The sequence below is a fragment of the Littorina saxatilis genome, linkage group LG3 (assembly GCF_037325665.1).
Source record: "Littorina saxatilis isolate snail1 linkage group LG3, US_GU_Lsax_2.0, whole genome shotgun sequence".
Taxonomy (NCBI): Eukaryota; Metazoa; Mollusca; class Gastropoda; order Littorinimorpha; family Littorinidae; genus Littorina; species Littorina saxatilis.
Window position 1 is genome coordinate 54,114,402 of NC_090247.1, and position 25,156 is coordinate 54,139,557.

Genomic DNA, 25,156 nt, shown 5'->3' on the forward strand with positions numbered 1-25,156 from the left:
AAATTGTCGAAATCAATTTAAAAACACTTTCATCTTATTCCTTGTCGGTTCCTGATTCCAAAAACATATAGATATGATATGTTTCGATTAAAAACACGCTCAGAAAGTTAAAACAAAGAGAGGTACAGTTCTTCTTGTCAATTTCACTGCCTTTGCCATGAGCGGTGGACTGACGATGCTCTTGCTGAAAAATGGCATTGCGTTCAGTTTCATTCTGTGAGTTCGACAGCTACTTGACTAAATGTTGTATTTTCGCCTTACGCGACTTGTTGTTTGTTTGTTTGTTTGAAGGGCCATATCAGGGCGGTGCTGCTTTGACATATAACGTGCGCCACACACAAGACAGAAGTCGCAGCACAGGCTTCGTGTCTCACCCAGTCACATTATTCTGACACCGGACCAACCAGTCCCAGCACTAACCCCATAATGCCAGACGCCAGGCGGAGCACCCACTAGATTGCCAATTTTAAAGTCTTGGGTATGACCCGGCCGGGGTTCGAACCCACGACCTCCCGATCACAGGGCCGACGCCTTACCACTAGGCCACCGTGCCGGTATAGTCAAAAGTGGCCCTACACTGGAAGTGTATGTATAGTTTCATAACAGGGTGCTTCTAAACAAAAGGCAAAGGGGCAACAGAAGGTGTCCTCTTGTGGAAGGTGTCCTCTCAATGGAGGACGAGGTGCCTCACATCACAGGTACCCCTGTACCAACAAAATCTCTGGAACTTTCAGTTGCCTTTTTGAGTGTTCTGAAAGCTTACTCATGATTTCTTTTATTTTTATCACTACACATCTTCATGTCCTTAAACATCACAATGTGTTTGCTTCATGCAAGTTTTGGCTGTCTGTAATTAAAGAAGAATTCTGTTGTACTCAATGTTTCAGGCAATAGTCTCAGAAATGGAATATGTTTGAGAATTTGAAAAAAAATACATATCACAGACTTTATTGTAACATATACTAGTAGTCATGGAAACAATACAGGCAAAACAATAACTGTAACAGCCCCCCATCCCCCAACCCCACACCGCTATGATTGACACTGGGGAAAAAAGTCTTACTTTAATGTAATGTACATTAATGCATAGGAGCCTCTGAGAATGCATCAGCAGCAAATTTTGACACTAAATTCATGCAACAAAAGTCACCACCAGATTTTTTCTGTAATGAAATATGACCCTTTAAAAACACCCATAGCTTGGAAAATATTGATAATTGTAACTGGAAAGTAACCAGTTCCTAAAATGATGCGATTACATTGGCCAAACAAGACTGCAGATGCCTGACACCATTTTTAGCTACCTTCCCCAAGTACATGCAATTGAGTAAAATTGTCAACAATACAATGATTACATGATAAATGACATAAGAAGAGATGCAGAATAAAGTAAGAAAAATCGGTCATAGTTCATTATGTATACATGTATAATGAAAAATCATGCATACAATATGGCAGCCACAAATTCTTAAGGTTATTTAGGTCTGTAAGATTGGTAAGAGATTGTGTCTCCGTTTGATAATTTTGTGTTTTCATTAACCTTGAAAGCAAGATGTGTAAAAAGGGTGCTGAGAGCAAGTTATCAAACCTCCCACCAATCTGCCAAAATAGTTATACCATGTGAATAAAAAAACCAAAATTATATTAACAATAAAAACTGAAAACAAACAACAAAAAGAAATAAAACAAAGTACTGTATTGTATTGTGATAATGTTCAATTTTTCAGTTCTTACAATTTAGACTCAAATGAAAGTCATGGATGACTGAAAAAAATAGAACAGTGAACTGAAACAGCTGTTCATTCCAAGGACTATATAAAGGGCTGTTATCTTCAAATAATTATTTCTTTCTTTCTTTCTTTATTTGGTGTTTAACGTCATTTTCAACCGTTCAAGGTTATATCGCGACGGAGGGAAGGGGGGTACGTGATGGGATAGAGCCACTTGTCAATTGTTTCTTGTTCACAAAAGCACTAATCAAAAATTTGCTCCAGGGGCTTGCAACGTAGTACAATATATTACCTTACTGGGAGAATGCAAGTTTCTAGTACAAAGGACTTAACATTTCTTACATACTGCTTGACTAAAATCTTTACAAACATTGACTATATTCTATATAAGAAACACTTAACAAGGGTAAAAGGAGAAACAGAATCCGTTAGTCGCCTCTTACAACATGCTGGGGAGCATCGGGTAAATTCTTTCTCGTCCCAACCAATATGGGACTCCCCCAAGCCCGCGGGAGGTCTTCAAATAATTATTGAAATGGAATTTATTCCAGTACAATTAATCATACAAAAGCATTAATGTTACAATAGTTTGGCACACTTTTTCCTTCCCATTAAAAATATTTTGGATCATGACACAGTGAATCAGTTTAGAACTTAAAGAATGAAACATAATTATTACAGAAAATCTGTTTTAATTTCAAACACTCTGTCCAAAACTCATGATCAACAGTTAGTTTCAACAACATGCATGTTCTTCTTGTGAATACACAGATCGGTCAACAGAAAAATGGAAAATATGCAGTAAAGTTAAATGGCCTGCAATATGTTATACATTTTTTTTTCATTCACCTTTAAGACAATCATCCTCATGCACAGACTTATGTATGTGTGAATGGTTAAATTTACACGGATATGCAAATACCCCCACACTGTTAAGACCCAAAGCCCTGTGAAACAAGAACGAAATATGATTCAGTAACATTTGGATCATCGAAACGCATCACTTTCTTCAGGTGGGAAACTTCCATGCTAGCTGAACAGGTTTATGGACCCTACACTTACAAGATAACTGACATACTGTAAGATCTTCACAATCACTCAAATACATGTACAAGTTACACAATCATTACAGTAAGGAGAAAAAACATATTTCTTTGATTTTTAATGTTCAATCTCTTCCAAACATAACAAGATGACGGACACTGATAAAAAAAATTTGTGTGTGTGAAGACAGTACCAATAACCAGTCAGCAATATTCACATCCTTGCCCCTAATCTTTCATCATTTCCTTACCCTCAACAAACACATTATCAAGTATATAAAACCAGTTTTAACTTTCCAAGACTAGTCAACAGAAATGACAATGAATCTTATGTTTGATTGAGTTGAACATTTTGACCCCTGCAAAACAAAAAGTGTGGCACCCCATTCTTCCAGAAAAGTCCAGAAATAGCTTCTTAGAAAAATATGAGAGAAAAAAACAAAGATGAGTAACCCAAGAAGGCATGTCAAAATCCAGCTGAGATTGTGAGCTGGTCTCTCTCAATGATAACCCAAGCCAGCAGCAGGAAACAGGCAAGAATAATTGTAACAAATGTACGCGACAAAAACATTTTCTTTGATATCACATTTATTACACCATATATTTCTGGAATGTAAATCTCATGCATCTCCGACAGCTAACGTGACACGAAATTTCACATGCCATTCATCCCGTCAAAACAAACACAATTGCTCTCGAATCACAAACAAACCAACAACAAATTAAAAAAAAAAAAAAGGGACAAGACAGTTAGAATCTGTAGCCGTAATAATCCACATATCTGAAAGCCTGAGACTGCCGCACCGCTCGAACCATCATCTGTTGTTTGCGAGTCCTCCTGAATTGTGACCGGAAAGATCTGACTCGCTGCTTCTCTGCTATCTTCTGCCGCTTGAGTTCTGCGTACTTCTGTTTTAACCACCTGCAACAGAACGCTTGCTTTGAAAAATGTTTACTTTTTTTGTAGGCCATTAAATGAGAAAAAGTTGTTCCTTTTTGTGTGGGTGGGGGGAGGTATACATTCTTGATTTTTCTCTTCAAGGATATTTACATAATGCTGTCTAAGAATACCAAGGGGTTCCAAATCTTTCGTTTTCTCTATACAGATTAGCTGAGACACTTCTTTTGCTTCACACCAATGCAACTGCTGCAAATTCTGAAACAGTATCATGCATATTTTGTTTGTAAATTGTAAATCATAGTTCACGAGTAACTGAGAGAAAACTCACACCATGACACCCCCGAAAGCGGCGTATGGCTGCCTGAATGGCGATGTAAAAACGGTCATACACGTAAAAATCCACTTGTGCTAAAAACATGAGTGAACGTGGGAGTTTCAGCCCATGAACGAAGAAGAAGAAGACACCATGACACCGGATTAACCAAAGGATATATCACATCAGTGAAAACAGAGAGGTGGTAAAAATCAGTGTCCTTTTAAACAGACACTCAGAGACTGCCTAAATAGCAACATTAAAGATGAGAAGTCTTCTTAACACTGGAACAAACAAACACATGCCGCAAACAGAAACTGGTCCTCATGATAAGATTACAACAGTTTAAACCTGCAGGCACTTTGTTCTACCCTTTCCCTTCTTTTCATTGTTTGAGTTTGAATGGAATTGACAGCTGGTGTGTACAGTAACCAATCACCAAACTTAAAGGCATATGTACTCGATGACTATACACGCTAATTGCTTTACCAACAGCTGGAGACATGCTAAATTAAGTTCCCTGCAAAATATTGTGGTCTAGGACCCCTTCAATGTTGAGATATGTTAATTTTCATTTTGATCTGGATTGTCCTATTTATAGATTTGGCAACACATGTAACGTTGATGCAAGGGAGCTAACACCGCGGCTTTGTTGACATCCTCACTTTTTCAGAGGCTAGAACAAGCTGTAATGCATGTATTATGGTCCGCGCATGGTGACATATCGTCATTATATGGTCTTATGGTGCGTTTGACATCGATTATGGGCAAACTACACTTTGTAAACACGGGAGCGCGTACATATTCCTTTAAGAATCACTAATGGTGATCTATATAATTTTCAGTTATTTAATTAGGCACTGAGCCGTTAACTTACTCTTTGTACGCCATATCACACTCTTCTCTGCTCCGCACGTAGTACCCGTCCTTGATTTCTTGCTCTTCACGTTTTTTCAGCAGTTTTTCCCTCTTCAGTTGGCCCTGTTTCTCTTTCAACCAGCCCTTGTAAGCTTCTTCATTCTCTTTGGACTGCAACACATTCAAACAAAATACTGAGCACAAGTTGTCCCAGCTATAAGACTTCATGCAGCTGCCTTTGAACAGCTGTAATAATTATTAAAATGCTGGTATCCTCCTGAAAAAGGTACAGCCAAGCACACAGATAATATACAGAAAGGCATGGGCAGTTATCAGCAATAAAAAAGAATACATAAGTGACAGCGACGGTAATTTAAGGTTAGTAAACCTTTTGAGTTGTATCATCTAAATTTCTTATCAGTGGGACAGCAGTGATAACAACTCCAGATATGTTTGCTGTTAAATTTAAAAAAAACATGGCAGGGGTCAACCCATTTCTAATTCTAATGCCTCTGTGACCATAACTTCAAAGTTAAGGAATTTTGTTTTCTGAATTTGTGCATCAAGGGAGATAAGTGACAGTGATGGTAATTTATGGTTTGTAGACCTTTTGGTTGTATCATCTAAATTTCCTATGTGTGGGACAGCAGTGACAAAAACTCCAGATGTCTTTGCTGTGTGATGTAAATAAAAATGTTTAAAACATGGCAGGGGTCAACCCATTTCTTATTCTAATGCCTCTGTGACTCTCCACTCCCTAAGTTAAGGAATTTTGTTTCCTGAATTTGTGCATCAAGGGAGATAAGTGAGAGTAATGGTAAGATTGGTAAACCTTTGTTGTGTCATTTAACTTTAAATTTAGTTGAATCTAAATTTAGTTTGTGTCATCTAATAAAACACATGGCATTTCGAATTATAATGCCCCCATGTTAAAGAATTTTGTTTCCTGAATCTGTGCATCAAGGGAGATAAGCAAACAATAGAAGACGTTTTTAGACCTTACAAGGTGCACTTTCATTGCAAAAGACCTCTGACTATTAAAATACTGGAAACCTAATTCACAGAACACCAGAAAGATTGTAAAGACTTATTTTTCTGTATGTCAGGTTCACAAAGGTGATCACCAGTTATTCTGAACATTTGCACAGTCCTCCCTCGCGTATGAAATGGAAATCATGTGACACGCCCACATATGCACACACATCCTCAAGAACACACACGCATACTTGCGCGCGCGCATGCACACACACACACACACACACACACTCACACACACACAAAACACACACACACAAACACACACACACAAAACACACACACACAAAACACACAAAACACACACACACAAAACACACACACACACAGAGTTTAAGACTGTCTACCAAACCCCAAAACAATTTCTGCTCCCTTTAACACTTCTCCACACTCAACAACTTCAACAACAGATACCTGCATAATTGGTGACCAAAATTAAATCGCACCTTCAACCATTCAAACACCGAGCTGAAACTTGGATGTTAACAACTAACAAGCTTCATGACGTCGGCCTGAACGAGAATTAGGCAGAGGTGCACACCTGAAATTAGCTTTATCTATTCAAATTCTTTATGCGGTCCTATATATATACATGTACATGTACCAGTGCTGACACCTCACACTGTTCAATACAAAGTGCATGCAAATAATGTCAATGCATACAATGTCCATTTTGTGACTGCACTGTGTCTTTTAAGAAGCATCAGATTGTTGTTTAAAACTGAGTTAATGCACAGGGCCTTTCCCCACCAGATGATTAAACAAATCGTGTTTATCTCAAAGGAAGCTCTATATGAACACATTTGTTGTTGTTGCAGACTACATGTCAGGAGAAGCAAGTAAACATGATTTTCAGTTTTAAAGAAACCAGAGTAAAATATCTCATTACATCAATACATGTACATTATTTCTGTCAAGCAAGCACTTTGATTCAAAAACAATTTTTTTTTACAAAACTGTAAAATGCATTACATCAACAATGTCAATAAAATACTGCATGCAAATGCTTTAATATAAATAAAGACTACTTTTTAAAGACACATTAAGAAAAAAAAGCTCTCTGAAAGAACTAAACAAAAAGAAAATAGATTTAATAGAAATGTGTAATATCAAAGTTTTCATTTGAAATATTACCGAAAAGTGTACATGATGACTAGAACACAGCAACAGTCAACTATTCTATTTCACATCACACATGTGCTTGTTAGAAACCAAAACAAAGCTTTAATTAAAAAACCAAATCCATGCAGTACACAAGTGGCAAAGCAAAAGCCTCAAAGCAAATAATAATAATTAGATAAAATTAAGAAAAAAACACCTATCCATGTGAATAATAAGGGTAAAGAAATACAGACGAACAAAATATTCCCCCCTCTAAACATTTAAAAACAAACAAGGGGAAATATGGGCGATCCTTTTCTACAAAAAGAACTTGAAGACATACTAATTCACAGGAAATCACACATCTATTTCATGAAGTTTGAAAGAAAAACTTTTTTTTATCAGAAAAATAACACCAGGGAAAACCTTGCACAACTAATTGAAGAGGTTCTTCAAAAAAAGTTTTCAGTTTAAGTCAGAAGTAACACCCGGGGAAAAAAAGAAAACATTCTATTGTGTTTCATCGAACAAGAAGTGACATTTTCATTGACAAATAATATAAAAAGATTTCTAGTCAAAGAGGAAATGTACGCAAAATCAAAGTTACGTTCAAAGAAAAAGATAAAATTGAGTTAAAACATGATGGTTGTTTGTTCTTGGATACCCGACAAAACCAAACAAAAATATACCAGGAAGTCTGGGGAGAAAGTGAGAGACTGGCAGGTTAAGGCAAAACAGGCCAAGCAATGGCAAAGTCCAGTAACAATCATCAGAGCGACTAAAATACCTTCAGTCGGACGATAGGCTCAAAAGGCTCCAATAAAGGGAAGCTAAGGTTGGCTTCGCTTTCTGTCTGCTTTATGTGAGTCCACACGCACGCACACACAGAGAAATCAAGACGTGAGTGTCTCACACAGAAGTTAACAGGTGAAGTCATTTTACAGAGTTCAGTGATAGCAGAATAAAAGACCATGGAATAAACAGCAGCAATCAGCTTTGGAGATGAAGCGTGAGTTTCTAGTACATGTACAATGTAACTAAAAAAACAAATTTTAGAAATAACTTTGTTGAGTTTTTATTCATATTGCGTGTGGAAGAGTTGTGTGCCTTCAAAACAGCGAGTTAAACACATATGATAAGAATAAAGAGACCAAAAAGCAATGTACTCACGTTAAAATGACGAACACGGAACGAATTTTAACGTGAGTACATTGCTTTTTGGTCTCTTTATTGTTCCCTCTCACATGCAGTCGCCATTGTTTAATACATATGATAAGGGAAAAAAAAGTAATAATGGCAGCAGTCAAAAGTAAGCTCTCATGATCATATTTTCAGCAAAAAGGTGCAAGACACAACACTCAGCATAACATGCACACGAGAGTGCATTATTCACTGTCAAACCGTGATCATTTGCGCCTCCACTTAATAATATCAGTGATGCGTGTTTGCCTCGCTGTATGGAAAGGGCGCGCCACCTCTTTCACGGCCGATAAAAACCCTGGCAGAGTTAATATCCAAACATCGTCTATTACAGTTTCCTCGGGCAGGTTCTCAAACTGCTGGTGATATCTGCATTAAAGGTACTGAACTTGTCAAATCCAGGTGCACGGAGCCCCTGGGGCTTTTAGTCATACCTCAGGCAGCTATCCGTTAGAAGAACTACCAAGTTTCATTGACTTGCACCCAAAGAGTCAAGAACTGCGATTTTTTTAAGAATTAATTTTGTACTCGGACCCGGCTGGTCTTGACCTATTTTTGGATCTAAATTTAGATCAGGTAGATCACCACATCATGCACAAAAAGACACGTCACTAAGCAAACAATGTCAGACATCATCATGAGTTTGTGTAAAACAAAATGGAGGCCGGAATCACTCAGTTGAATCGAACTCCGAACAAACACCACATAATAACTAGGTTAATTTATGCACTCGCGTGAACAAGAAACTGTCGAGCTTCACAGATGTCGTCGTTGGGTAGTTTTGGGTTTGTTTTACTACCATAGGAGGATTTTTGAACTGTAAATGCGCTCAGCTGCACCAAAAACGCAAAACGAAGGCTGTGAGCTGCACTGTGCCTTTAAGGCATTCATCCCTTACATCAATATAAAATATTACTTTCCAAGACCTTAACCAGATTACTCATGTATGATGATTAATCATTTTTAAAAGTCCGTACAGTTAGGGGATATCTTTTCTGTCCGTAGTTCAGTTGGTACAAACATCAGATTGTTTATAGAACCATACCCATGCATCTCTGTGCATAATACACACTGCCACTTGATTCAGAAAGAACTGGCTGGGAAGAAATTTTAAGCGACTCTAGGATCCTTGAAACCAATGTACATGCAATTTGATCACACAGTTTTGATGGATTAACTGCTCTCAGAAGTATCATGGCACGAAACTGTAAAACATGGACAAGATGCCCCCCCCCCCCCCCCTCCCCCCCCCTCCTCCCCATTCTTGTAGTCTCACATCATTAGAGCTTTTTTTTCTTAGAAAAAAGTTAGACAGATGGCCTGATACGCTCTTGCCAAATATATCTGCTATCACTTCAAGTGTTGTTGTTCAACATGCTGCACTATATATTGAAAAATATCAAAAGTGTTAAAAAAAAAAGTTAATTCATGCAAACAAAAGAACACAAGATGCATCAGTAATGTGATTACTTATTGTTAGATCAGAGCTGTTAATCAGGACAGTTGGTTTTGCGTTACAGTTTGAGTGCTTGCACATGTTATATAGTATTCTGGGAATGCACACACAGTGGAACCGTCGCGATATAACCTTCGTGGTTGAAAACGACGTTAAACACCAAATAAAGAAAGAAAGAAAGAACACAGTGGAATTGCGCAGTGTGGTGGGCTGGAGGTTTGGCAGTGAGTCAACTGGTACATGTACATGCATTGAGATCAATTTGTCTTGCTGTATCCACCCCACCCCTTAACCCCCTACCCTGATTACAGTACGTGACCCCTCAAACCCTGTTTATAAAGATGCTCCTAAATTCTGTAATAAATGATTGTCTTTGTGGAGTTCTTATCTTGATCGAAACAGTCACACACACACACACACACACACACACACACACACACACACACACACACACACACACACACACACACACACACAAATCACAAATATAAAAATAGTTGAACTGAAGATGTATGACAGTATGCGATGCTCTGTTTCCTAGCATGTGGCATTCATTAAGTCAAAATGGATTCTAGCAACTAGACAAAATTGTCTTTTATTGAATGAATGAAGTCTGCCAACTGTTGTGTTTTTATTTTGTTTTTGTCTTTATAATTAATCTGGTGCGTTCTTTTCTTTCAAAAACAAAGTAACACTTTTCAAAACATCAGAAACAATCAGAAAAAATGAACTAAACAAACAAACAAATAAGCATGACAATGCAATGAACCAAAAAGGAACATTACTCTTCAGCAGGACTGAAACTGACAAAGACTGAAAAAGCTTGGTTAACAGCATCCTAATTACTCTAGCAGCTCAGGTCAGCCTAACGGTACAGCGGAACCCCCCTATTAACGACCTTCAAAAGTATGACAAAATCAGGTCTGAAAGAGGTGCTAAATTTACAGAGGCTATGAGCAAAACATCTGAGAAAGAAGGGTCTTAAAAAGAAGGGTCTTAAATTGGGGGGGTCTTAAAAGGGGGGTTCCACTGTACTACTCTAGTTAGAAATCCACTTTGTTGACCAGGTCATATAATCAGGACTGCATGTTAGCAATCTATTCTGTTATCGAAATCCATCTAAAGCTTATTACCGACACGTATAGGTGTCAGCACGAGACCACTAAACATTCTGCATTAATCGAGTCAGAAGAAACGGTGCTGGATTCAAAGCAAGTCAGGAATCCCAAAAACCCAAACTGCAGGAGAGAATGGAAAAAGGGAACAAATAATCACCTCTGAATCTTCCGACTGTAAAGAAGACAGGATGAAACTTGAATGAGCGAGTCATGATCCAATCATCATTTTAATTTTTAATTTTTAAAAATTTTTTATAGCAAGTATGGCAGAATGACGGGTTGAAAGGGGAAAGGGAACAGTAAGAGGAAATATGCACGTATGTGTGTTGATGTGACTGTTTAGGTATTCCATGCACTGCGTCATGCTTGCATGTGTTTGAGTCTGTGTGCACTTTGGCCTGTAAGTCCAAGGGAGAGAATTCATGCTAAGTGCACTCCTATGCAATGCAGCTTACACACAAGTCAAGGACTAGTAGTCCTTGACACAAGTGCATGCTCAGATTTTTTTTTATAGAAGGCATCAGGAAAATGAAATAATATTGTAAACAAGGGGAAAAAATTAATGAAAATTGTATAATCACCTCTGAATCCCAAGACTGTAAAATGGAGGAAATTCACAAGTTAAAATGTTTCAGCCTAAATATCATTTCAAGCTATAACAACAGTAAGGGCTAACAATGCAACATTTTTTCTGGTATCTTTTTGATGGAAATGTAGGCAGTGTGGCTCCCAGCTTTTTCTCTCCTGCACAAAGGCTAAGATTTTATTCACTGCGTGATATTTGTTTTTGTGTGTGAGGTGGTGGAGAGAGAGAGAGAGAGAGAGCGAGCTGTGAAATGTGAATATTTTATAAATGAAAAATGAACGCTTCCATGACACTCGTGACTACCCCTCCCCTCCCCCCATATCCCCTCACACACAGTAAAAGATCGTCAATGTGACTCCCTTTTTTCATGTATTAATTCACTCTGGGCTTCAAATTTAAATCACATGAACTTAAGGAATGTACGTATGTCAACATTTTGGTGAAAGCACTGGAATAATCAGGGAAAGATGGTCACCAATCTTTGTCGAAAGGAAGAGAATGGCCAAGAGACTAAACACAAAAGTTAATATCTAGCAGGTCTACGTTGGCAAACTGCTGACTGAAGCGTAAGGGGAAATGACTGTGCTCAGGTTGCAAGAAGAACCCATGGCGAAAAAAAGAAAAAAAAAACTGGAAGGAAAGAAACAAAAAAGAAATGTAAAAAAGAGAAGGGGGTAAAAATATTCCCACAACTCACCCTATCATCTGTGCTGTCACGTTTCTTCCTCTCTTCGTCTTCTTGTTTCTTCTTGTGATTTGTGTCACGCTTGCGGTTGAGCCATGCCTGGAAGCAATCCTTGGCCTCCTGGCGCCGGTACTCTTCCTCCTGCTTGCGACGGTCTTCCTCTTCCTTCCTCTGCTGGTCTCGCAGCCTTCACAGACAGCAGTGTCAACAGTTAGGATAAAAATGGACTACAGTGGACCCCTCCCCCCCCCCCCCCATCTGGGTATAACGAAATCCCTCTTTTAACTAACTGCCATTGATTTCCCGGCAGACAGCCTTCTATTTCTTACTTGTTACTTTCCGGCTACATCGAACCTTTTGAACTCATTTGCATAACGAACCCCTCTTTTAACAAACACGTTTTCATCGCCCCAGAGCCGTTTTGTCTCTAAAAGTCACAAGGCTACAACGAACTGATGTCAATAATTGTCTACAAAGACAAAAATACACAAAAATACACAAACACAAGTGCACATCGCGTGATGAGCAAACTCTGAACAAACTAACCGCGGGAGGTGCACGGACCAGATCGAACCAAAACAGAAAGTTGTGGTGACGTCATGACATTTTGCGATGTACGTCAGCAAAGCTCGTGCACATGTGGTCTGTCTTGCTAAAAACAATGGCTGACGAACATGGTTTCGAAATCTGGAACTGTTTTTTTGTTTTCTCCGATCCGTGACCGAGTGACGCGATATAGAACCACGCGTTCGTTTGAATCAATACTCTCCTCAGGCAGTGAAGTCTCCTAAATTGCTCAACACTGTGGACAGTCCGGAGTGCAGTTATGTCCCGTGAATGAGCGAGTCAAAGTTTTATCGTGAAAACTGACACTTTTCATGCACCTCCCGCTGTTAGTTTGCCTCTCTCTATGGATTATATTATGAAGCTGTTGAAAACATGCAGAGATTGTACTCTCCAAGGAAAGATCGATGGGATGATCATTTGAAGGTGATTGGGAAAACTTGTCTTGAGGCCATTTAGGATTGAAAACTCTACAGCGAATTACTGATATAACGAACTAAAATGTATCTTCCTTGAGATTCGTTGTACCCGGACTCCACTGTATCTGTCTTTCATGTGGCATTTACCTTCGCCAATGCGTCATTATGAAAAGCATTAGGGGCACATGCCTGAGCTCTATTACAGTGATGTACTCTAAACACACACACTCATGAACAAACATTAACACATTAACCTTTGCCGGATGCCGCTTTTGACTACACACTCCCGACGATGCGGGTTTGTCTGAACCCATACATTTGAAAGAGGGTTTTTACCGTTTATTTCTCTAACGACGATGCGGGTTTGTCTGAACCCATACATTTGAAAGAGGGTTTTTACCGTTTATTTCTCTAACGACGGGGTGGGCTCAAGGAAACCCACAGCGCTACTTCAGTGGGTGCATCGAGTTTCTCCCTTCACCGACTTCTTGCAGGGGAGGGAGAGGGGGAGGGGGAGGGAGAGGGGGAGGGAGAGGGGGAGGGAGAGACTGAGAGACTAAGAAAGAGAGAGAGAGAGAGACTAAGAAAGAGAGAGAGAGAGAGACTAAGAAAGAGAGAGAGAGAGACTAAGAAAGAGAGAGAGACTAAGAAAGAGAGAGAGAAAGAGAGAGAGAGACTAAGAAAGAGAGAGAGACTAAGAAAGAGAGAGAGAGAGACTAAGAAAGAGAGAGAGAGAGACTAAGAAAGAGAGAGAGAGACTAAGAAAGAGAGAGAGAGACTAAGAAAGAGAGAGAGAGACTAAGAAAGAGAGAGAGAGACTAAAAAAGAGAGAGAGAGACTAAGACAGAGAGAGAGAGAGAGACAAAGAAAGAGAGAGAGAGACTAAGAGAGAGAGAGAGAGAGAGAGACTAAGAAAGAGAGAGAGAGAGAGACTAAGAAAGAGAGAGAGACTAAGACAGAGAGAGAGAGAGAGACTAAGAAAGAGAGAGAGAGAGAGACTAAGAAAGAGAGAGAGACTAAGAAAGAGAGAGAGAGACTAAGAAAGAGAGAGAGAGACTAAGAGAGAGAGAGAGAGAGACAAAGAAAGAGAGAGAGAGAGACTAAGAAAGAGAGAGAGAGACTAAGAAAGAGAGAGAGAGAGAGACTAAGAAAGAGAGAGAGAGAGACTAAGAAAGAGAGAGAGAGAGACTAAGAAAGAGAGAGAGAGACTAAGAAAGAGAGAGAGAGAGAGAGACTAAGAAAGAGAGAGAGAGAGAGAGAGACTAAGAAAGAGAGAGAGAGAGAGAGAGAGAGACTAAGAAAGAGAGAGAGAGAGAGACTAAGAAAGAGAGAGAGAGTCTAAGAAAGAGAGAGAGAAAGAGAGAGAGACTAAGAAAGAGAGAGAGACTAAGAAAGAGAGAGAGACTAAGAAAAAGAGAGAGAGAGAGACTAAGAAAGAGAGAGAGAGACTAAGAAAGAGAGAGAGAGACTAAGAAAGAGAGAGAGAGAGACAAAGAAAGAGAGAGACTAAGAAAGAGAGAGAGGGAGACTAAGAAAGAGAGAGAGAGAGACTAAGAAAGAGAGAGAGAGAGAGAGACAAAGATAGAGAGAGACTAAGAAAGAGAGAGAGAGACTAAGAAATAGAGACAGAGAGACAAAGAAAAAGAGAGAGAGAGAGAGACTAAGAAAGAGAGAGAGAGACTAAGAAAGAGAGAGAGAGACTAAGAAAGAGAGAGAGAGACTAAGAAAGAGAGAGAGAGACTAAGAAAGAGAGAGAGAGAAAGACAAAGAAAGAGAGAGAGAGACTAAGAGAGAGAGAGAGAGAGAGACTAAGAAAGAGAGAGAGAGAGACTAAGAAAGAGAGAGAGACTAAGAAAGAGAGAGAGAGACTAAGAAAGAGAGAGAGAGAGACTAAGAGAGAGAGAGAGAGAGACAAAGAAAGAGAGAGAGAGAGATTAAGAAAGAGAGAGACAGACAGAGAGAGAGAGAGAGACAGAGACTAAGAAAGAGAGAGAGAGAGACTAAGAAAGAGAGAGAGAGAGACTAAGAAAGAGAGAGAGAGACTAAGAAAGAGAGAGAGAGAGAGAGACTAAGAAAGAGAGAGAGAGAGAGAGAGACTAAGAAAGAGAGAGAGACTAAGAAAGAGAGAGAGAGAGAGACTAAGAAAGAGAGAGAGAGAGAGACTAAGAAAGAGAGAGAGAGACTAAGAAAGAGAGAGAGAAAGAGAGAGAGACTAAGAAAGAGAGAGAGACTAAGAAAGAGAGAGAGAGAGACTAAGAAAAAGAGAGAGAGAGAGACTAAGAAAGAGAGAGAGAGACTAAGAAAGAGAGAGAGAGAGACTAAGAAAGAGAGAGAGAGAGACTAGGAAAGAGAGAGAGAGAGACTAAGAAAGAGAGAGAGAGAGAGACTAAGAAAGAGAGAGAGAGAGACTAAGAAAGAGAGAGAGAGAGAGAGAGACAAAGAAACAGAGAGACTAACAAAGAGAGAGAGAGAGACTAACAAAGAGAGAGAGAGACTAACAAAGAGAGAGAGAGAGAGAGACTAAGAAAGAGAGAGAGAGAGATTAAGAAAGAGAGAGAGAGACTAAGAAAGAGAGAGAGAGAGACTAAGAAAGAGAGAGAGAGAGAGAGACTAAGAAAGAGAGAGAGAGAGACTAAGAAAGAGAGAGACTAAGAAAGAGAGAGAGAAAGAGACTAAGAAAAAGAGAGAGAGAGACTAAGAAAGAGAGAGAGAGAGAGACTAAGAAAGAGAGAGAGAGAGATAGACTAAGAAAGAGAGAGAGAGAGACTAAGAAAGAGAGAGAGAGAGAGACTAAGAAAGAGAAACTAAGAAAGAGAGAGAGAGAGAGAGAGAGAGACTAAGAAAGAGAGAGAGAGACTAAGAAAGAGAGAGAGACTAAGAAAGAGAGAGAGAGACTAAGAAAGAGAGAGAGAGACTAAGAAAGAGAGAGAGAGACTAAGAAAGAGAGAGAGAGAGACTAAGAAAGAGAGAGAGAGAGACTAAGAAAGAGAGAGAGAGACTAAGAAAGAGAGAGAGAGACTAAGAGAGAGAGACAGAGAGAGAGACTAAGAGAGAGAGATAGAGAGAGAGAGACAGAGAGAGAGAGAGAGACAGAGAGAGAGATACAGAGAGAGAGAGACAGAGAGAGAGAGAGACAGAGAGAGAGACAGAGACAGACAGTCAGATAGACAGACAGTCAGATAGACGGATAGACAGATAGACGGATAGACAGACAGACAGACAGAGCAACTGACAACAGACATACAGACAGAGAGATACGGACAGACAGACAGAGAGACAGACAGTCTCTTGGAGACAAACAGGCAGACAGACACTGTTCCGCCGCTTTGGTAATTATGGGTGTAGCAGAACCCGCGCCGTCGGCAGAGGGATAGTTACAATCACTACTACTCTTTAAAAGTATGGGTTTGTGTGAACCCGCGCCATCGGTAGTGTTTATGTAAATTATCATAATCAATTAATTTTAATGTTTTGTCATGTACACACTAAAAATTTGCAGACAGAGAGCAAATTAGGTGTGTGAGAGATACTTAAAATTTCAAAACGATACCTTTAATGGTTCCAGAGTTACAATGATTTTAGTGTGTCTCTGGGTACAGGTGAACCCAGGAAGCACGGCAAAGGTTAACCAACACACAAAACTTTCAGTTCAACCAAGTCAAGTTCACTTAGGTCATCTTTTCCAGTTTCACAGCTACGGCATAAGGAGAAATGTTGAATCTCATTTTCAGTTAACCAAACAATAGCTGTATCCCTCTCTTTAGTAATCAACTCTCACCTAGCTCTCTCGTATGCTCTCTCCTTTTCGTTGGGCGACATGGCATACTCTGAGGTGTAGTTGAAATCCTGCAGAGAGCTGTTGTGGCTGGAATAGCGGTTGGAAGACGCTGTCTGTGGGCGGGGGGACTGGGAGGGACGGACGGTGCGGCGAGAGTACCCGTTGGCAGTGTTGGGACGGGGCTTGGAGGGCGGAGCTGGGTGCTGGTTCTCCGTCCGAGATGCATTGGAGTTGTTGACGTCGGTCTGATTGTCTCTGCGAGTGCTTTTCGCCCTGGTCTGATTGTTTTGAGTGCTAGAGTTTCCCTTAGAGTCCTCCTCCTCGCCAGGGATGTTAAACATGGCACGCTCTGTTGCCGTCAGCTCGTTGTCCGCCACCACATCAAACTTACCATCCCTCTCCACCACAAACTGTTTCTTTTTCTCCTCCTTCTCCCCCTGCTCTTTGTTTTTGTCCCCACCGTCAGTCAGAGTCTTTCTGGGCGAGTCCTCATCGTCACTGACATCGGGAGGGGGCGCCACCAGGTCGACCAGCTCCGCCTTGAAGCCCACGCGATGTGCTCGGTTGTCCGGGTCAGGTTCCATGGCAAGTTCGGCGTTCAGCTCCTTCAACCTCTCCTTGACGTTGTACTCCGGGGGGTCATCTGAAAGCAGAGTGCGGCATGAAGACATCCAACGCTGCGCTTACGTACAAGGCTGGCTTGGACTAAAAACTGCACAAGTGGACATCTACCATACTGCAAACCCCACACTGGAACATGGACGCTGCACTTACGTACAAGGCAGGATCACATTTTCTAGCTGGCTTGGACTAAGAACTGCATAAGTTGACATCTACAATACTGTAAACCCCACACTAAAAGCAGAGTGCGGCATGAAGACATCCAACGCTGCGCTTACGTACAAGGCTGCGAATCAAAGTTTTTGGCTGGCTTGGACTAAAAACTGCATAAGTGGACATCTACCATACTGCAAACCCCACACTGGAACATGGACGATGCTGTTACGTACAAGGCAGGATCACATTTTGTAGCTGGCTTGGACTAAGAACTGCATAAGTGGACATCTACCGGTACAATACTGTAAACCCCTGGTTACACATGCTATTTGGTACCATATCTCAATTTTTCACCAGTGTAGAAAAGGCTGACTTAACTTTGACAATTACATCTTTGATAGTCTATATATATATATATATATATATTAACACACGGAAAACAACAGAAAAATATCATTTGTTTCTGGAATGGGGGGGGGGGGGGGGGGGGGGAGGGGGGGGGCGGGCTTGTGATAGGGGGATGAGAGATCAATAACAAGTCACGTAAGGCAAAATTACTACATTTAGTCAAGCTGTGGAACTCACAGAATGAAACTGAACGCACTGCATTTTTTCACAATGACCGTAGTCCGCCGCTCGTGCAAAAGGCAGTGAAAGTGACGAGCCTGTTTAGCACGGTAGTGGTTGCGCTGTGCTGCATAGCACGCTTTTCTGTACCTCTCTTCGTTTTAACTTTGTGAGCGTGTTTTTAATCCAAACATATCATATCTATATGTTTTTGGAATCAGGAACCAACAAGGAATAATATGAAATTGTTTTTAAATTGATTTCGGAAATTTTATTTTAATCATAATTTTTAATTTTCAGAGCTTGTTTTTAATCCGAATATAACATATTTATATGTTTTTGGAATCAGAAAATGATGAAGAATAAGATGAACGTAATTTTGAATCGTTTTATACAAAAATAATTTTAATTACAATTTTCAGATTTTTAATGACCAAAGTCATGAATTAATTTTTAAGCCTCCAAGCTGAAATGCAATACCAAAGTCCGGCCTTTGTCGAAGATTGCTTGGCCAAAGTTTTATTGAATAATGAGTGTGTGACAGTGCCGCCTCAACTTTTACAAAAAGCCGGATATGACGTCATCAAAGACATTTATCCAAAAAATGAAAAAAAAGTCTGGGGATATCATACCCAGGAACTCTCATGTAAAATTTCATAAAGATCGGTCCAGTAGTTTACTCTGAATCGCTCTACACACACACACACACACAGACACACACACAGACACACATACACCACGACCCTCGTCTCGATTCCCCCTCTATGTTAAAACATTTAGTCAAAACTTGACTAAATGTAAAAACAGAACATTTATGAGAGACATACACAGTTCTCTAACTTTTTTAATAGAGAAAGCTCAAAAGTTCACAGCATCTCCTTCAAACTGTATGTGTGTGCAGGACAAAAAGACAAGGAATTTACATAACTAGTGGGGGGGGAAAACGCAATGATATATATACACGTTAAAAGTATAGTAAAAATTTATCTTAATTAAACAAATCATTAACCCTAAATTAGCAAGTACAATCAAACCTGAACCACAGTGAAAATTCTCTTATGTTGTCCATGCATAAATATGCATCTTTTCTTGGTTCAATTTAATTGCAAGTTAGGCTGATGGGGTCTATGTCGACCAAAAGAGTGGGGTTCCCTGTAGGTGGAGTTTCTGGAGGGGAATTCCCTGTATACAGGGAATACCACGGGATTTAGTTCCTGTAGCGTGTCGCTGATATCGCTGAAAGTCACGTGATGCTTGGCGACATCGGTAGAATTTTATGTTTTTCAATCTTTTTTGATATTTCTTAGAAATTCGAGTATGGTTTGCAAGTTTTATTGAAAAACTCCACCCTGTGGGATCCCCCTCCAGGAACTCCACCTACAGGGAATCCCACTCTTTTGGTCGACGTAGACCCCTTCAGCGTAAGTTAGGCGAGAAAGACGAAAAGCTTGTGATGCAATTTAGCCACAAGTTCAAAGCAAACAGGAACTCATAAGAACCACATAATTCAGCTGAAGAGAATAGAAAACTTTCAAAAACTAATATAGAAATCTTAGAGAAGTTTCACTGCATTCCGAGGCCACACAGCAAAAGTGAACAGATTCCTGTAATTATGATGTCCATTCAAATGAAACTTTTGTTTTCAATAATGAATTTCAAACAAACATGTTTTGAAATCAAACTGTCCATAGACACTTAAATAGACACTGCACATTCAATGCACTGTTGAATGCATTGAGCTGTACAAAGGTAAACATTTGTGAAAAAAAACACCTCTAGAAAGGAAAGGTATTATTTTGGTGTTGTGATTTTTTTTCAACTGAGGACAAGACGAAAATATAAACTGAGAACAACTTTCAAGGTGACCAAATTTGGCAGGTGAAATTATCAATTCTACGCAATGTAAGGCCTGTTCACTCCAACCATGCTGTGTATGTGAAATACTGCAACACCAAACCATCAAAACCCTGTTACCCCAAAGGACAGCTAGTAACAAAAAGATCACGCATCAGATCCCCCTTTGATTTGTTTTTTCATTGCAACAATTTGTCCACTGTTTCTGTTCCAGTTTCATATCTTTCAGTGATAGTGTTTCTTTTGCTTGCAGTATTTCACAGAAAAGTGGCCTCAGATCTGGATGAGCACAAAGGACATGCATGCTTTCCTGCATCGGCTGTAAAACAAACCATATGCACGCACACCTGCACACACTCACGCATGCAAGCACACACACCCACACACGCACATACACACACACACACAAACAAAACTCAGTCGCATGCATGCAGCCGATCAATAAAACCCAATTTTCGCTGGGAAATTGGCCAGCCACGGCAGTGAAAGCATGCATGTCCCCGGAGTGCGTTCAGGCTTGACGGTACCTGAGTAATCGCCGCTGTCCAGTTTCTGTGCCATAAGTTCCAACATGGCACGCTGCTGATCCTCTGTGAACAACACGTCACCTTCAGGTTCAGGCTCCGAGTCATCAGACTGTGCGTCGTCATGGGACTGCGACAGGGAAGCAGATTGCTCCTGCGAGTCTTCGCTCAAACTTTCCTTCTTCGAGGGCGTCTCGTCTGATGACTCCTGTTGCCCCTTCTCCTGCTGGGAGTCGGAGTTGTGAAACACATCCTTTTTGCTAGAGTTGTCCTAAAAAGAAGATGTTGCTATGTAATATTAGAACATAAGGCTGAACATCTCCCTTTCCCTTGGTGAATTTATTCTGAGAAATTGACCCACTAAACAATCTCCAAACAAACACACACACACACACACACACACACATGCATACACCCACGTATATAGTTACACACATACAGAGTAACAAAACTTCCATCAACAATCTCCATTTATACGAATATTGATTACCAGCAGATTTCTAACAAATAGAGTGCTGAATCGCATGGGTGTAAACATGGCTAAACAATGAAACAATTTAATAAAAATTTATTTGGCTGATAGTCTAGACTACTGAGCAATGGGAGAGTGTTAAGTCCTGCCATTCAGATTCTAATAACGTGCTCTGGAGCTTGTGCAAAAAACTGATTGCGGTTTGTGGACTTGCTCTGCAATAAATTCATGTAACAGTACTCACTGACGGAGAGTTTACAGTTGCAGATTTTGACCCAGAAGAATCCCCTGATTTCTCCTTGATAAAGGAGTCCAGCTCCTCAAAATCATCTTCATACGCGTAGTCCAAATCAGACTTGGCTGGAGTTCCATTCGACTTCTGCTGTTGGTCAGATGCTTGTTTCTCGCTGCTCTCTGACAAGTCCATTTTTATACCTGAAACAAAAAATGACCCGGAAACATAAACATATTTGACAGAAACTAAAACCTAAACAAGATGACGGTGGGTGAAAACAAAGTTGAAAAACAAAAAAAATCGGTACTCACCAACACAAATACAGCACAGACAAAGAAACTAAAAGATAAAGCTGCACCTATTTGTAAAAACAAAAAGTGATTAAATTTCTTTCTTTCTTTCTTTATTTGGTTTTAACGTCGTTTTCAACCACGAAGGTTATATCGCGACGAGGGAAGGGGGGATCGAGATGGGATAGAGCCACTTGTCAATTGTTTCTTGTTCACAAAAGCACTAATCAAAAATTTGCTCCACGGGCTTGCAACGTAGTACAATATATTACCTTACTGGGAGAATGCAAGTTTCCAGTACAAAGGACTTAACATTTCTTACATACTGCTTGACTAAAATCTTTACAAAAATTGACTATATTCTATACAAACAAGAGGCGAAGCCTTCAAGGCTCACGTAAGAAATCGACAAACAGTAACACAAACTCAATCACTCCGTCACACACACACACACACACACACACACACACACACACACACACACACACACACACACACACACATAAAGAGCATAGGTGAAACTGTGCAAGAAAGCGAGACACTAGATCTAGATCTGTATGTCTGCATGTAGCCTACTTACAGGGACACGACTGCCAACTAGTCTCGCCCCGCTCAAAAAAACAATGACCGAGACTTTCAGTACTTCCTTCGCGTGACGTCAAACCCTCTTTCGTCATAATGTGACGTCAATGTAATGTGACGTCTTCAAATGTTAGAGTTTCTACCACATACATACATACGCACAGACAGACAAAAGTTAGCATCGCATAGGCTACACTTACGTGAGCCAAAAACACTTAACAAGGGTAAAAGGAGAAACAGAATCCGTTAGTCGCCTCTTACGACATGCTGGGGAGCATCGGGTAAATTCTGTATCGTCCCAACCAATATGGGACTCCCCCTAACCCGCAGGGGGTAAGTGATTAAATAACTTCACTGTTTGCAGTGTAACCTGGTTCTCGGTACACATATCGTACGCACATGTGACTAAAATAACTGAACTGTTATTCATTTTAAGCCCATAGTGCTTTTAGTTATGCGCTATTGAAATCTCCTTAATAAATAAATAAATAAATTTGCAGTATAGTTCTCGGTACACAAAGTTGCCTAAATATGAAAACAGATGTTTTTGCGAAATAAGACGATCTTTTTTTAACTTTTGTTTTTATTTAAACAAGCAAGATTAAACAACCATGCATTAAACAGAAGAATTATTTTAATAGCAGACTTCTTATGCTCTGGATCAGGAAGAAAAACAGAAAATAAAGCCCAAGCTAAATCTTCCTTTTAACTTGAGTAATTAAGCAGTCATTATACTTGCCATTTCACTTTCCTCACAGAATGAATTCTTGACCCCTTTCACAAATAGTTTCCTGGACAGGATCAATAACCACTGAGTACAGAATTAGTCAGAAGAGCGACAGACACCAAAATAGTGACCTAAAGACCCACAGAGAAACTTGGTAAACCACTTAACGCCACTGAACCAGCCTTCTGCGCCCTCCTGATAAAGCTGGCATCTCTTTATTGATCTGACAGAGGACAGGCCTTGTACAATGGAGCCCCACCCCCCCCCCCTTTTAAGACCTTTAACATTTTGAGAAATTCAGGTTTTAAAAAGGAACGAGTCTTAAAATGGGGGTTAATTTACAGAGCTGAAGAACGTAAAGTCTGAAAAAGCATTAAGGTTTTAACAGGGGAGGGGTCTTAAGTTGAGGGTCTTAAAAAGGGGTTCCACTGCACAAACTCCCTCTGACAGCATTACCGCAGTTCCCATCGCTGCACGCAACACTGCACGCCTGGAGCAATATTCCTAATGGACAATGCACATAAAGAATTCATGTTTGCGTAGTTTCAGAAAAAACTAAAGTGATTTAACAGCCAGTGGGGAAAAAATATGCATGGAACGTTAGAACATGATTGGGTTCCAGCGATTAACTTTTTAATGACTCATTGTTTGGTTTTCTGGAAGCTTCGCTTTTGTAATACTCTGAACTGATGAAAGAAAATCGCATGACCACAAACGCACTTGCACAGAGATGCTCAGGCAGACTGACAGACAGACATGCAGACACACCGACAAACAGACTGTCTAATAAAAGAACCACAAAAAAGCTTCAAGGCAAAATACTGAAATTTCAATTATTGGAACAGCAAAAAAAAGTACTTCAAAGCTTTTTGGCTCACGTAAGTGTAGCCTATGCGATCGTAACTTTGTCTGTCTGTGCGTGCGTGCGTGCGTGCGTGCATGCGTATGTGCGTGCGTGTGTATGTCTGTGGTAGAAACTCTAACATTTGAAGACGTCACATTACATTGACGTCACATTATGACGTAAGAGGGTTAGACGTCACGTGAAGGAAGTACTGAAAGTCTCGGTCATTATTATTTTGAGCGGGCCGAGACTAGTTGGCAGTCGTGTCCCTGTAAGTAGGCTACATGCAGACAGACAGATCTAGATCTAGTGTCTCGCTTTCTTGCACAGTTTTACCTATGCTCTTTCTCTCTGTGTGTGTGTGTGTGTGTGTGTGTGTGTGTGTGTGTGTGTGTGTGTGTGTGAGTGTGAGTGTGTGTGTGTGTGTGTGTGTGTGTGTGTGATTGAGTTTGTGTTACTGTTTGTCGATTTATTACGTGAGCCTTGATGGCTTCGCCTCTTGTTTGTTTGTTTGCTTAACGCCCAGCCGACCACGAAGGGCCATATCAGGGCGGTGCTGCTTTGACATATAACGTGCGCCACACACAAGACAGAAGTCGCAGCACAGGCTTCATGTCTCACCCAGTCACGTTATTCTGACACCGGACCAACCACTTACCAGTCCTAGCACTAACCCCATAATGCCAGACGCCAGGCGGAGCAGCCATTAGATTGCCAATTTTAAAGTCTTAGGTATGACCCGGCCGGGGTTCGAACCCACGACCTCCCGATCACGGGGCGGACGCCTTACCACCAGGCCAACCGTGCCGGTACTTCTATAAGCTGATACCGACATGATTAAAAGTGTATAAGTGAGAACATTTACATTCAATACAATATTTTGAAATAGTCCTTAACTAACAACCATGTGCACACACACACTCTCTATACCATACTCACAGGACTATACACACAAATTCCAACAGACTATAGGCCTATTTTGTGATAACTGCTCAAAAGCGCATTACTGCTTTCAATGACCTTGCACACCAAACACAACCAAGTTGTTTACATTTCCATTTTACAACAGGCAATAAATCAACCTTGAAAGACTTCACCTATACTTCAGGCTTCTTTCACAAAGAAGCGCTGATATCTTCTCCTTTCACACAGAAAGGTGCATTACCTTTTTACAAGGAAGGCGACTATAAACCTTCAAAGCTTTTAGCTCAGGTCTCCATTCACTCTTCAGGCAAATCAATTTACCGTTGTAGAACATTGATTTTTTTGACAATCCTGGGTGCCTGAACTGACATTTTCTGTCTGTGTATTGAAATTATCGACCAAGTACCATCAAGATATGAAGAGAAGCTGTGAGAAATGGTGGAACCCTATATATGAATGTAAATAAGTTCACCCAGCAAACCAGTTTTTGTCGGCATTGTAACGAAAAAACAAACAAACAAAAAACAAACATACATTTTCTGTTTTCTGCCAGCACCAAACTTTGTACTGTTT

The 25,156-nt window shown here is 40.2% G+C and overlaps 1 protein-coding gene across 9 annotated transcripts in view; it reads right to left on the bottom strand.

Annotated features, from left to right (window-relative positions):
* Positions 1-269: 269 nt before the first annotated feature.
* The window catches only part of LOC138962673 (coiled-coil domain-containing protein 181-like), a 40,863-nt gene continuing 15,976 nt past the window's right edge, over positions 270-25,156 (bottom strand). For 2 of the 9 annotated variants that reach the window (XM_070334587.1, XM_070334583.1), the window contains exons 2-10: positions 21,226-21,416; positions 20,513-20,780; positions 16,788-17,430; positions 12,039-12,213; positions 11,337-11,351; positions 10,913-10,927; positions 7,769-7,834; positions 4,865-5,016; positions 270-3,695 (exon numbers count right to left, since the gene is read on the bottom strand). In XM_070334587.1, the coding sequence (XP_070190688.1) occupies positions 3,524-3,695; positions 4,865-5,016; positions 7,769-7,834; positions 10,913-10,927; positions 11,337-11,351; positions 12,039-12,213; positions 16,788-17,430; positions 20,513-20,780; positions 21,226-21,408 (1,689 nt within the window). In that variant the 5' untranslated portion in view covers positions 21,409-21,416 and the 3' untranslated portion in view covers positions 270-3,523. The remainder of the gene's footprint in view (positions 3,696-4,864; positions 5,017-7,768; positions 7,835-10,912; positions 10,928-11,336; positions 11,352-12,038; positions 12,214-16,787; positions 17,431-20,512; positions 20,781-21,225; positions 21,417-25,156) is intronic. The other 7 variants (XM_070334590.1, XM_070334585.1, XM_070334584.1 and 4 more) reach the window with 7 other exon arrangements.